Here is a 13,996-nt window from a genome sequence, read left to right as displayed (position 1 = left end):
CAGTGACTAGCTACTAATGTCACCTAATATAATGCTTAGTCGAAATACTTGCTAATGATGATCCCAGTATTTGTAGTGTGGGCGTGGCCTGTTCTGATAAATGCTATCATCTAAATCTACTGCACACACATCTGAAATCTACTGGGATATTGTAATCGAACTCGGGAAAAGATGAAACTCTGATTCTTCCTTTAGCAGGAAATCGAAATGAGAAGTGAGAGTAGAGCATTTGGGAGTTGTCTCTATTAGGCTACAGCCACTTGCAGTGACAAAGCGACTGGAGTTCATTTATTTTTCGATGAGAGCAAAAAACATCGTCCCGTGGAAACTAGATGTGGGCGTGTCCAGTGACGCGATGAATTTGAGAAAAGTTAAACCATATGCAAATAAAGTTAAGAGCGATTTGGTGCAGCGACTAGCGATGGGAGTGATGACGGTAGAGCGTACATGATCCGTAGCAAATATAACACACTGCTTCTTCTTCATCTCGTATAATATGATGCGTAAACGGTATACACTGGTGAATTTTATATACACACACCAGAACGTTTCATTTAAGGCGCAAAAAAACCCAAATGCTAGTTGCACCACCCATTGATACATATTATTACTATGGCAACCAATAGTAGGAACGCCCACCGATGACCCGATGACATCAACAATTCGTTTTAGTTCAAGCTAAAGTTTAGTTTAGCTCCTGTTTTAGTTCAAGAATTAATATTTGGACTCTAAATTTCTTGTAGGCAACATTAAAACTGCATTTATGAACAAATGATTACCTCATATAAAATAAATAGAAAAAGAAGCTGTAAGCTTGGTCAGTGCAGTCATGATGGCGGTTTTCGGTAACAGGGTAACTCTGAGAACACTGCCATCTTCACAGCTACGCTAGATGTCTTTCTTTGAATGATGACGGATCAAAACGCAAAACAAAGCGTGAGATCGCTGCTGTCAGAGAGATCATGATATCAAATTTATATATAACATAAGCAGACATGATTTTTCCTATATATATATATATATATATATATATATATATATATATATATATATATATATATATATATATATATATATATATATATATGTTACCCAATTATATTTGTTTGTAATATAGTAAACAAATTAGACCCCCAGTTGATCAGAACAAATAAGGGCTGGAAGCAACAGCCCACTGTAATGAGACCCCACTGTAATGAAAACATCGTTTTTACCCCCTCTCTTTCCCACTCTTCATATGATTACTGATAGAGAATGTATAAGAAGAAACGTCAAATATAAAACAACCGTCTATAGTTTCTCATGATAGCATCTTTTTTTCGATGTGAATTGTTATGAACGGATTCCACTTCATCCTTTAAAAGCAAAAAGCCACAGGGAGAGGCGCTACCTCCGTCTTCCCTCTCCCCGGTCTCTCTTTCGTAGTCTTTGATAAAAATGGCTCTCAATGAGGTTATGAAACTGCAAAAAGGAAAAAGGCAGACAGGAATGCGAGACATAAAAAAAAGACACTACACAGAAAGTATTCACGCCACTCTGAGCTCATCCCTCTGTCCGGCAGAGTCTCCCTCAGCAGGACACAGGGATAAGAGCTCCATCCAGCCCAGTCTTCTTCACTGAAGAAAGTACAAGCCACAGGACACAGGAGGGACAATGCAATGGAACACTTAGGTACCCTTTTATCACTTACAAGGGTAACTAGCACATTTTCCAGAAATCTCTCTATCCGCATGAGTGTCAGGTCACTCATTAGTCACCTGAAGTGCATCACATGACATCTACGAAGAACTCGCTGGGGTTACCCATGGCCATGCGGAAGGACTGGCGGGATGCTGTGAGTTCGGGGGGCACTGATGCCAGGTCTCGGCCTGGTGGAGAACCCGGTGCGGCAGCTGCAGGAGGTCCGTACGCTGAGTTTTGGCCTTGTGAGAGTGCGCTGTGGACACTGCGGATACTGTGCTCACTAGGGGGAGCTGCTGAGCGCTCGCTAGGTGCTTTCTCTCTTTTCTCAGTCTCGCTACCACTGCCCCCAGACTTTGTCTCCAATGCACCAGCCTTATTACCACTGCGGTTTGAACCACTGCTACGACTCCCTAAGAATCAGGGGAAAAAAGGAGAAAAACGAAGCACGGGACAAGTTAGTATTAGTGTGAGCAATGTGTTAGGAAGCAATAAATGCAGAAAACGTGCTTGATGACGCCACAGTCATATCATGTCAGAGAGCAAAAGAGACCGGGACAACACCCAGTCCTCCCAAATGGAATACTCTCTGCACTGTCAATCAGAGCCACACTGACCAATCATGCCTTTACCCCTGAGCAGGACACATCCATAGCTGGGATCCAAGGGAGAAAATCAGCTATGCTCTCTAGCATGCTTTCTTTCCCTTGTCAAACAAACCAATCATGGGTGTCTGTGAGGATAAACATACAGAATAGGACCAGATAGTGCCTTCCTCTGAGTCTGTTACACTGCCCTGTGATGCAGCATGAGCAGCAGTTTAGGAAACAAAAACGTTGTTGGAAGACATAATGCCCAAACATATGACCAGTGTATAATAACATGTCTTATTAATTATATTATATTATATTCTTCTGACACACAATGTAGACTGTTAATAAACGTTGGTTGCTTAGCAACAGAAAATCGAGGATCTATTTCCTATAAGAGTTTATGCAAAAACCAGCAAATAAATAGTGTCATATATTGAAGATTCTTGTGTCTGAAGGTAGAACGACTGAATATACTGAAAATGAATCAAAACAACGTGTATTATATGAGCTTGGGGCTGATACAACATTAAAAAGCTCTTAGAAACACTGAGAATAGAGAAATCTGCATCATCACAGCAGTTTATAAAGTGAATGACGTGTCCCTCAAAGACATCTTAGGTGCCTCCAAAATCGCATATTTCCACACTATTAAGTGTGGAACGTTGGAGACTTCATGAAGTCAGTGCTCGAAGCTTTGCTTAGTGGAAGAGGGGCGGGGGAAAAAAAACATTGCTGTCTAATGTGCATCACAGTTACAGATCGTGAAAGCTTCAGATATTCATATGGTCATTACATATCCTGAGCACACATCGTTTCCAAATGTTATCCTTTCTTCTGCTTCAATATTAATTACAAGATCACAGTCTAAAGCCAGTCTACTTCACTGGAAAAGTGTAGCTATGATTCTAACCACCCCATCAGATACACTTGATTTAACTTATTAAATAATTTGTAGGTTAGTGTTCAGTCTCACCTTCGCTGTGTGGGCTGCCAGCGCTGCCTCCTCCTCCTCCTCCTCCTCCTCCTCCTCCTGGGTAGCTGTAGGCTTGATCTTGCACTTGGTGTGGACTGTAGGGCTGAGGGACGGGGTACTGATAGGGGAAAGCAAAAGGCCATGGAGCAGCTCCAGGGTGGGGCAATGGAGCAAGAGTGTCCTGGTCAGATGCACTAGAGCCCTCATGATCGTGCAAGGACAGATTAGCCATGTCTGAATGACAGAGAGCGAGAGAGAGAGAGAGAGAGAGAGAGAATGATGAGTATTTCATTAGTGTTAAAGAAAGAACGATGAAAAAAGACAAAGGAGATAAAACCCACTGCCACAGAGGTCTCCAAAGATGTAGTAGCACTGCTCGGAGAAGGTGATTTTGTTGACGGTGTGGCGAATGTAGCCAGCCTTCAGCAAGTTGCTTGCGTACTTCCTCGCTTCACGCCGGTCTGTGAAACCTTCCACGTGATGATAGAGCCAGTCCACCACATCAGAACCTAGAGACGGAGAAAAACACTGATTTGTTAATTTGTTTCTGTTTATACACAATTCAGGCATAACATTATGACCATTGTGTTGCCCCCCCCCCTGCTGCCAAAATAGCCCTGACCCATCGAGGCATGGACTCCACTAGATCTCTGAAGGTGTGCTGTGGTATCTGGCACTGAGATGTTAGCAGCAGATCCTTTAATTCCTGTAAGTTCTCCTCCATTGGTCCCACCTCGCAACTTACAGGACTTGAAGGATACTTTTGATGGATACTGACCACTGCAGACCGGGAACACCCCACAAGAGCTGCAGTTTTAGAGATGCTCCGATCCAGTCGTCTAGCCATCACAATTTGGCTCTTGTCAAACTCGCTCAAATCCTTACGCTTGTCCATTTTTCATGCTTCTATCACATCAACTTTGAGGACAAAATGTTCACATGCTGCCTAATATATCCCACCCACTAACAGGTGCCATGATGAGGAGATCATCAGTCTTATTCACTTCACCTTTCAGTAGTCATAATGTTATGCCTGGTTATAACATACAGACCAAACCTGGTATAACAGGATAACACATATGAAGTTCTTTGATAAATTAAGCAAATGTTAATGAAAAATTGGTGTGTTAAAGAGGAATAAAGACACTTAAAGACATGCTGTTATTAAAAAAATAAAATAAATAAAAATAACACAGTAACAGTAATTCTGCTCTGCATTATATAAACCCATAACTAAATATATTTTACATATTTATATATTTTTTATTTTATTCCTTACATATTACATCTGGAAAATTCAGCTTTTGGACAGTAAACCGATTTTATTCTCTGAGCAGACAGAATCTAGGTTTGTTCATCTTACACACTTATTGTTCAAAAATCTAGGACGAGGATCTTCTCCTTCTTGTAGGGATGCTCTTCCTGCCACATTTCATCTAGTAGCTGCGTTGGTCCAAACCCGGGCTGTAAACTTTTTCCCCCTTTACTTAATCCCCAAAGTGGAGGCTGAGACTGTGCTGTTACCTATAAAGGCGTTTGGGATGGTTATTTTCAGCCACATCCTGTCTCGCACCTCCAGCCCTGATTCTGGAGAAGCCATTGCTTTAGCGACGGTTGCCATATCGCTGTGAATGGACAAGTGGAAATCATCGAAGCCTGTAAATGTTAAGAGCAAAATAAAAAGAGAGAGAGAGAGAGAGAGAGAGAGTCATGTGGGTGAGGTGAGTCATTGGGAGGAACTTACAATCCAGAGTCGACGAGTCTTTATCAACCAATTTAGGTTCAGTATGAATCATTAACATGAGTCAGAAACTTTCTAACTGCCTCTGTGGGACTACGTTTTAGTTTTCTGAGATCCAGTGTGTCACTTGTTCATAATCATCATTATTATCATTGTGAATTGTTTTTGTGAACTCAAGCTGACAGGCTTTTAAACTAGCAATTATGGCTTTGTTATAGACGTTATTGATTTGGATACCTTTAGCTGTTTTTCTGCTTCTGATTATCTACTATAGATGCATTCAAGCCACATTTGACAACCAAACCCACTCCCAGTACATCATGACATAATGCAGCAGACTTTCTCCACCCAGCTTCTCTTCTGTTCTGTTCTGCTCTACTGTGTCCACCATATACTGTATAAGCAGCTTCAATCTAAATTATTAGAATATTTTAGCAGGAAAAATACTCAAAAACCGATTTCTCTGCACTGCAAAGGGAATGGAAAACAGTCTGACTGGAAACTCACTCATAAAGGAAGTCTAATCATTTATTTAAGGCCAGATGATGGCAGCCCAGAAGACAGTGATGAATCAGACATGGTGTGCTACAACGAGCAAGGGGAAAACACTTACGTTCAGTCTCTGGAATGGAGCTGGTGATAGAGGAGCTGGTGGAGGTGATGGTGCTCATAGAAGGGCTCAAGCCGTACACCGGGTACGCCCCCGTCATCGCAGCCGTGTGAGACACCCAGGCAGCAGGATCGATCGGGCGGATAGGCTCACCTGAACATAAACACATCGAGTGATCGAGTGGAAAAAGGACATGATACTTTCATTCCTAAGAAAAATATACATAAATATCTGACAGCCTAGCCTGGTCATTTTATGCACCGATGTACTGTCCAGCAGCACTACTAAACCATGTGAGTGAGAAACGCTGACACACAATGAGACCGAGTATGTTCATTCTGGACTACATGTTTATGAGCACTTACTGCGAGGCAAGGTAAAGCAGCTGCGAGGATTTGGGTCCCAACACTTAGCCACAGTCAGTGTGATAGGGCTATAAAAACACACACGTCCCATAAATCAGCACACAGTCCAGATACTCACTAACAATGCTACTGTTTCACAGTGCTGATGTCACTTACCCAGGTTTGTGCACGATTTCTCTCAAAACCCTCACAGCATCGTCATTGCTCATGTTCTCAAAGTTAATGTCGTTCACCTAAAACAAAGCAGAGCCGAGAATATTTGTAGAAAAATACGACAAAATTCAGAAGCAGCATTTTGTAATAATATTATGCACGGAAAGAAATAATTCGGTGGCACTGGGGTGTATAAAATGTCCCGATTTGATTAAATGGCTGTTGAGTGCAGGTTCATCGTAGCTGTAGCTAATAACATGTCAACTAAGCATAAATAATATAATATAATACATTACAAACACAATGTGTATGAAGTAATACAGTAAGAACAGACCTGGAGCAGCATATCGCCTGGTTCGATGCGTCCGTCCGCTGCTACTGCTCCCCCCTTCATGATGGAGCCGATGTAGATGCCCCCGTCACCTCTCTCGTTACTCTGACCCACGATGCTGATGCCCAGGAAGTTATACTTCTCTATAACGGGGAGAAAAACGAGGAGTACAGGACGAGTATAACAAGTAAGAGCAAAGATGTCCACCTGAAAATGTGTGTGATGATAGAACTGTGTAGAATTTCAATTTGATATGAAAGACTTAAAACTCTAATAATCCTGATACTCAAGTTCCAATGGATGTAATTAGCCCTACTTGACTCTATATAAATGAAGAGAAATGAAGAGAAGAATTGAAAAGAAATGATTTATAATCGCACTATCCAGTGTCACCCAGATGAGGAGTAGCGTCGTCTCCGGGAGTTTTTCTTGCTACCATCACCTCTGGCTTCTTTGTTATGGATAAATTAATATTTCAAAATCTTATATCCAAATTTCTGTGAAGCTGATTTGTAATTAAGTCCATTGTTAAAAGCGCTATACACAATAAAACTGAATTGAACTGAATTGATGTAAACAGATTATTACAATAAAGGATGAAGCATATGTCCGGCTTTAGTACAGTAATATGGGTTTAGTATACTCCATTTTACTACATAAAAATAATACAGCATATGATCAGGCATAACATTATGACCACCTGCCTAATATTGTGTTGGCCCCCCTTTTCCTTCCAAAACAGCCCTGACCCATCATGCACTGTGTATTCTGACACCTTTCTATCAGAACCAGCATTAACTTCTTCAGCAATTTGAGCAACAGTAGCTCGTCTGTTGGATCGGATCACACGGGCCAGCCTTCGCTCCCCACGTGCATCAATGAGCCTTGGCCGCCCATGACCCTGTCGCCGGTTCACCACTGTTTCTTCCTTGGACCACTTTTGATAGATACTGACCACTGCAGACCGGGAACACCCCACAAGAGCTGCAGTTTTGGAGATGCTCTGATCCAGTCGTCTAGCCATCACTAGCCAACTTGGCCCTTGTCAAACTCGCTCAAATCCTTACGCTTGCCCATTTTTCCTGCTTCTAACACATCAACTTTGAGACAAAATGTTCACTTGCTGTCTAATATATCCCACCCACTAACAGGTGCCATGATGAGGAGATCATCAGTCAATTTTAGTACATTTAAAAGTAGCAAAACTTTAATACAGTACATTACACACTCTATAAGTCCACTTTTAAATGAACTGAGATCGAACACATTATCTATACATTTTAATTACATTTACAGTATTTAGCAAACTCTCCTTATCCACAGTGACTTACAGAAGAGCTTTGGAGTCTCTATCAAAAACACCTCCTCATGCTAATTCACTAGGACAGAGACTAACAATAATACTGAGGACACTTTACAAAAGCCAGTTCCTGTATACAGTTACAGCTTTTGATAGATGCCCTTATCCAGAGCAACTTATATTTATCTCATTTATTTAACTGAGCGGATAAAGGTTAAGGGCCTTGTTTAAGGACACCACAATGGTGGGATTTTAACTCACAACCTTTTATCAGTAGCTCAATGACTCAGATACTGAGCCACCACTTCCTATATTGCATATTATAGGGATTAATTAAAGAATATAAGTGCATTTCCGAACCAGCAATGAGTGTGATGTGTGGTCAAGCAAGCGAGTAGGAAGAAAAATCAGCTTCAAAACTGAAAGTTGTTAAAGTTTGGCTTACATTTGGCAAACGTTTATACACACCTTTAGTAAAAGGTTGATAAACGAGGCCCAGTGTTTGGTAGTACTTATAAAGCCTTCCAAATGATTCAGTAGCACTATGCAGCACTGGAAACAGGCACTGTAGCTAGGATAGAGGATGAGGCTTTTTGATGACACCATCATTTTACCTCTCTTCAGAATATTCAAAATAACTTGATGGGAACAGAAGTAGATTTGCAGATATATATATAAATACACCGATCAGCCATAACATTATGCTCACCAACCTAATATTGTATTGGTCCCCCTTTTGCTGCCAAAACACCCCTGGAGTCCAGTGGACTAGCGGAGTCCATGCCTCAACAGGTCAGGGGTGTTTTGGCAGCAAAAGGGGACCAACACAATATTTGGCAGGTGGTCATAATGTTATGGCTGATTGGTGCATATACATACATACATATATATATATATATATATATATATATATATATATATATGTGTGTATGTGTGTGTGTAAGCTCAGTAACATCTGTATGGAAATCTTGGTACAGATACAGATGTGTGTGGTACTCACCCATGTTTAATGTGACAGTGATGATGTTCAGAGACATGGTGGAGTCAGTGATGCTGCTGAAGGAGGATGACTGCGACAGAACAAGGAGAAGAAAAAGAGATAAACCGAGAGACACAGTCAAAGCCAACAATGATACTTCTTGCACATGTGTGTGTGTGCATCAGCTGTCTCACCCTCTCCATCCGTGGCGGTTTGGTTTTCCGTCGGCGTCGGCGATGTCGTCTCATGAGCCGTGACGATGTGCTTTGCTCTGTAGAGCTGCTGAAGCTGCGGTGACATCACATCACATCACATCACATCACATCACATCCATCATGTAACACAGTTCTACACACGTATTATCCAGACACTCTATTATTCTTCATTCGGACTGGTCCTCAGAGTCATGTGACATTTTCAACTCATCCTTAATTGCGTATTCGTTGTGCACTAACAAAAGGAGAGCCGTTCTATTTCGCTGAGTAGAGATGTACATATTGTTTGTGTCTTAACGCCTCAGTGAATCCATACGGTAGGAATGTCCCCAGATTAAAGCCTTAGGCAAGTATTCATGATCCAGGAGATCTAGCACTGTGTTTTCCTGTGTGGTCAGCGTTACAGATTTAACAAGCTAATATAAGTATATAGTGTGCTGCATAACTCTATACTCAGTTTACTGTTGATGCTGTGAGCAGCCATGCTGATATGACATCACTTGTTGACCTCAGGGTTTAGGAGACCTGAGACTGAGTAGGAATTCTGATTAGAGAGGACATTTTCTATGTTTTTACCCAGGCAGATGTCCAGATGTCGGAACGTCCGATTTACAGGCTTCAGTACAATGCAGCATTACATTTTTAGTGTGTATTCACCAATCAGTGGTGTCCTGGAACATTTTATTAAGCTTTATATGCTGTACATAGTGTGATGTGCTGCTTTGGACTCAACTGATCATGCTGAGTTTTATGTTCAAGATGTTTATGGTATCTTTAATAGAGTGTGAGGATGGAAATGTAAGCGCTTCGAGCAATAGCATGGTCATTAAATAAGGAAAGACCCAAAAGATCCTTGTAAGGGGGACGAATGGAAGCTCAGGTCTCAGTCTCAGCCAAAGTGCTCTCATGTGCAACAGTTTCTGCATATGGATGTTCAATGTATGTTCACTGTGACACAGGATTATTCACTGCTTTGCTTCTGTAATCTCTCACCGGCTGGTTGAGTCGTCCTCCTCCGAGTCGAAGAAGCTGGTGGTGTCCAGTTCACTGCTCATGAGGGTGGAAGAGGTCTCATAACCCGCAATCTCAGGCCTGCGTTCGGGCCGTGAGTGACCATTCAACCTGCCTCCTGCAGCACAAACACACACATCAATACAACACAATCAGCTGAAGGAAGAGGAACAACTGAACGAGCCTTTCTGGCCAGATATGGACACACTTCACATTAAAACACCATGACACCTTCTGTGTTTAGTTCAGATGACCACATCCAAACAGCTGGCTTCTAAGATTACTTATTTTGGCTAATTTGAAAGAAAGATCAAATGCACTCACAGGATATATTCCTGGAAGTATGCTCACACATACACACGAGTCTCTAAGAGAGAGGGCTTTCAGACCGAAAACAAAGCATGATACATTTTTAATGCGAAAGCTATCATGTGGACCAGGAAGCACACCCCGAGACTCCCTGTAGGAGGTGGTTTCCCTGTCACGATTCCTGTGAATGTGATCTCGGGTCTGCACTTGTTCAGGACATAAAATGTGTGTTTTTAGCTGATGATCATGAGATATTGTAGGAAATTGTGTCCCTTGTTCCCATTTTTCTACCCATCCCAAGGCATCTAGAGATCTAGCCTGCTCTAGTAGACCTTCAGTGAGAAGAGGCCAACCCTGTGAGGATCCTGAGGCATCCAGAGATGGACTGGCTACAGTTGGATTCTGCTTCATAAGGATTTGGGTATTCAAAGCATTGATGCCAACCCTATGTGGACTTTGAGGACAACAACAAGCTCCTAATTAATACACACACTAACATTCTACATATGCTGTATCTGCATCACTCAACTCCAACTGACTGTAGAAAGGACATTGTTCATAATCACACTCTCCGGTGTTTATAATAATTTATAATCACACTCTCCGGTGTTTATAATAATTCATAATCACACTCTCCGGTGTCACCCAAATGAGGATGAGGTTCCCTTTTGAGTCCCTTTTTGGTTCCTCTCAAGGTTTACCATCTAAGGTCTAAAGCTGCCTCAGGCTCGCTCACTAGGGATGATTTTGTCTAACATCTTGGACTTTTGTTCTATGCTTCTTATGTTCTGTAAAGCTGCTTTGAGAGAATGTCCAAAGCGCTATAGAAATAAAATTGAATTGAATATTATGAGTTTCCACAACACACATTTTACAGGAGTTGCAGGGGAAAGTTGGGGGACACAGAACACGGTTCTTGACTTGACTTGAGGTATAGCACTAAGATAATAAATACATAAATGGAAAACAAATAAAAAAACGGAAGAAAAATGAATCTGTGATGAACACCATGGTTTGATAGGATCAAGCAAGTCTGGATCCAGCCTAGAAGCTAACACACTCTGTGCCTTAGTTCCAACATTTCTCAACTTCGTAGTACTTGATTTAAGGGGAAACGCCATTGTACTGCTCCTGGTTTGTTTTCATGTGTTTACTTTATTATTTACATTTCTTCCTTGTGATTCAAGCAAAATATTCCATCTCTTGCTGGCTTCCTGTTTAGCATGTTTGTGCTCCTATACAAAATTGAAATAAGTTAAGTTGGCTTTATTTATCACATATACACTATATTGCCAAAAGTATTCGCTCACCCATCCAAATAATCAGAATCAGGTGTTCCAATCACTTCCATGGCCACAGGGGTATAAAATCAAGCACCTAGGCATGCAGACTGTTTTTACAAACATTTGTGAAAGAATGGGTCGCTCTCAGGATCTCAGTGAATTCCAGCGTGGAACTGTGATAGGATGCCACCTGTGCAACAAATCCAGTCGTGAAATTTCCTCGCTCCTAAATATTCCACAGTCAACTGTCAGCTGTATTATAAGAACGTGGAAGTGTTTGGGAACGACAGCAACTCAGCCACGAAGTGGTAGGCCACATAAACTGACGGAGCGGGGTCAGCGGATGCTGAGGCACATAGTGCGAAGAGGTCGCCAACTTTCTGCAGAGTCAATCGCTACAGACCTCCAAACTTCATGTGGCCTTCAGATTAGCTCAAGAACAGTGCGCAGAGAGCTTCATGGAACGGGTTTCCATGGCCGAGCAGCTGCATCCAAGCCATACATCACCAAGTGCAATGCAAAGCGTCGGATGCAGTGGTGTAAAGCACGCCGCCACTGGACTCTAGAGCAGTGGAGACGCGTTCTCTGGAGTGACGAATCGCGCTTCTCCATCTGGCAATCTGATGGACGAGTCTGGGTTTGGCGGTTGCCAGGAGAACGGTACTTGTCTGACTGCATTGTGCCAAGTGTAAAGTTTGGTGGAGGGGGGATTATGGTGTGGGGTTGTTTTTCAGGAGCTGGGCTTGGCCCCTTAGTTCCAGTGAAAGGAACTCTGAATGCTTCAGCATACCAAGACATTTTGGACAATTCCATGCTCCCAACTTTGTGGGAACAGTTTGGAGCTGGCCCCTTCCTCTTCCAACATGACTGTGCACCAGTGACCAAAGCAAGGTCCATAAAGACATGGATGACAGAGTCTGGTGTGGATGAACTTGACTGGCCTGCACAGAGTCCAGACCTCAACCCGATAGAACACCTTTGGGATGAATTAGAGCGGAGACTGAGAGCCAGGCCTTCTCATCCAACATCAGTGTGTGACCTCACAAATGCGCTTCTGGAAGAATGGTCAAAAATTCCCATAAACACACTCCTAAACCTTGTGGACAGCCTTCCCAGAAGAGTTGAAGCTGTTATAGCTGCAAAGGGTGGACCGACGTCATATTGAACCCTATGGATTAGGAATGGGATGTCACTTAAGTTCATATGCGAGTCAAGGCAGGTGAGCGAATACTTTTGGCAATATAGTGTACATTACTGCACAGTGAAATTCTTTCTTCACATATCCCATCCTTAGGGGTTAGGGTCAGAGCGCAGGGTCAGCCATGATGCAGCACCCCTGGAGCAGGGTATGTTGAGGGCCTTGCTCAAGGGCTCAACAGTTGCAGCTTGATCTTCCGGTCAACAACCAAGAGCCTTAACCACTTGAGCTGCCACTGCCCCTAAGTTAAGTAGCAGTTATTTGTGACATATACATTACTGCACAGTGAAATTCTTTCTTCGCATATCCCATCCTTGGGGTTCGGGGTCAGGGCACAGGGTCAGCCATGATGCAGCACCCCCAAAGCAGGGTGGGTTGAGAGCCTTGCTCAAGGGCCCAATAGTTGCAGCTTGGCAGTGCTGGGGTTTGAACCCAGATCTTCCAGTCAACAACCCACAGCCTTAACAACTTGAGCCACCACTGAAGAATGAAAGACACTGAGTGCACTAAATGAGTGTTTTAGTGACAAACATCTTGGTATTTTAACATGATATGACCATATTAGCTGTGTTTGGGTGCTTGAGCAGGTGTTTAATGAATGTCTGCTCCCCTCTTTATTTTCATCAGTCACGTTTAGAACATCTTGTGCTCACTAGCTCACAGGATAAAACAGAGCCTTATGAGAATTTTACATCACAATGAGATGGCTCTGTTTCAACATGGACTCTCATCCCTGTCAAGTCAGCACCCAATCTCCTTGAGAGAAACTTCTCCCTTTTTCGCAGGAAATGTTATGTAATGGAAAAGCCACACACACACACACACACACACAGCTGGTAAATGAATAGATTTGTTCCCGAGTGGAACTGTTCAGTGGAGAATTGGGTTTGGAAAGAGAGAAATTCCTTCTTGACGACTGAAGAGTCATTAAAAAATCTCCAGACAGGAAACCGATCGCACCGTGATCATGGGTGTCTTTCCTGCGTGGTCTCTCTCGTTCTCTATCCCTGTCTCGCTCTCTGTCTCTCCGCGCTGACGTGCCGACCTCAGCCTCCGTGTCATTGTCCAGGTTGTCCTGACTGCCCGCTGCATTGGCACTGTGGAGTGGACAAATATGAGAAAAGTTAGACTAAAGGAAAAACTAATGGAAAGCCAGGAAGGCTGTTTCACCACACACACACACACACACACACACAGGTATAACTTCAGACCTTTCAGAAGAGTCCCGCTGTGTAAATGTCAACTGCTGTTGTCA

At 42.6% G+C, this 13,996-nt stretch overlaps 1 protein-coding gene across 1 annotated transcript in view; it reads right to left on the bottom strand.

Annotated features, from left to right (window-relative positions):
* Positions 1–1,207: 1,207 nt before the first annotated feature.
* Positions 1,208–13,996, bottom strand: part of LOC131352109 (segment polarity protein dishevelled homolog DVL-3) — a 51,138-nt gene continuing 38,349 nt past the window's right edge. Inside the window, exons 4-15 of the mRNA XM_058388010.1 lie at positions 13,702–13,838; positions 9,934–10,069; positions 8,920–9,013; positions 8,747–8,816; positions 6,450–6,589; positions 6,119–6,195; positions 5,963–6,030; positions 5,601–5,750; positions 4,771–4,902; positions 3,588–3,755; positions 3,247–3,480; positions 1,208–2,093 (exon numbers count right to left, since the gene is read on the bottom strand). Of these exons, the coding sequence (XP_058243993.1) occupies positions 1,768–2,093; positions 3,247–3,480; positions 3,588–3,755; positions 4,771–4,902; positions 5,601–5,750; positions 5,963–6,030; positions 6,119–6,195; positions 6,450–6,589; positions 8,747–8,816; positions 8,920–9,013; positions 9,934–10,069; positions 13,702–13,838 (1,732 nt within the window). The 3' untranslated portion in view covers positions 1,208–1,767. The remainder of the gene's footprint in view (positions 2,094–3,246; positions 3,481–3,587; positions 3,756–4,770; positions 4,903–5,600; positions 5,751–5,962; positions 6,031–6,118; positions 6,196–6,449; positions 6,590–8,746; positions 8,817–8,919; positions 9,014–9,933; positions 10,070–13,701; positions 13,839–13,996) is intronic.

This window comes from Hemibagrus wyckioides, linkage group LG04, assembly GCF_019097595.1.
Source record: "Hemibagrus wyckioides isolate EC202008001 linkage group LG04, SWU_Hwy_1.0, whole genome shotgun sequence".
Classification (NCBI taxonomy): Eukaryota; Metazoa; Chordata; class Actinopteri; order Siluriformes; family Bagridae; genus Hemibagrus; species Hemibagrus wyckioides.
This window is presented reverse-complemented; position numbering and strand designations above follow the sequence as displayed.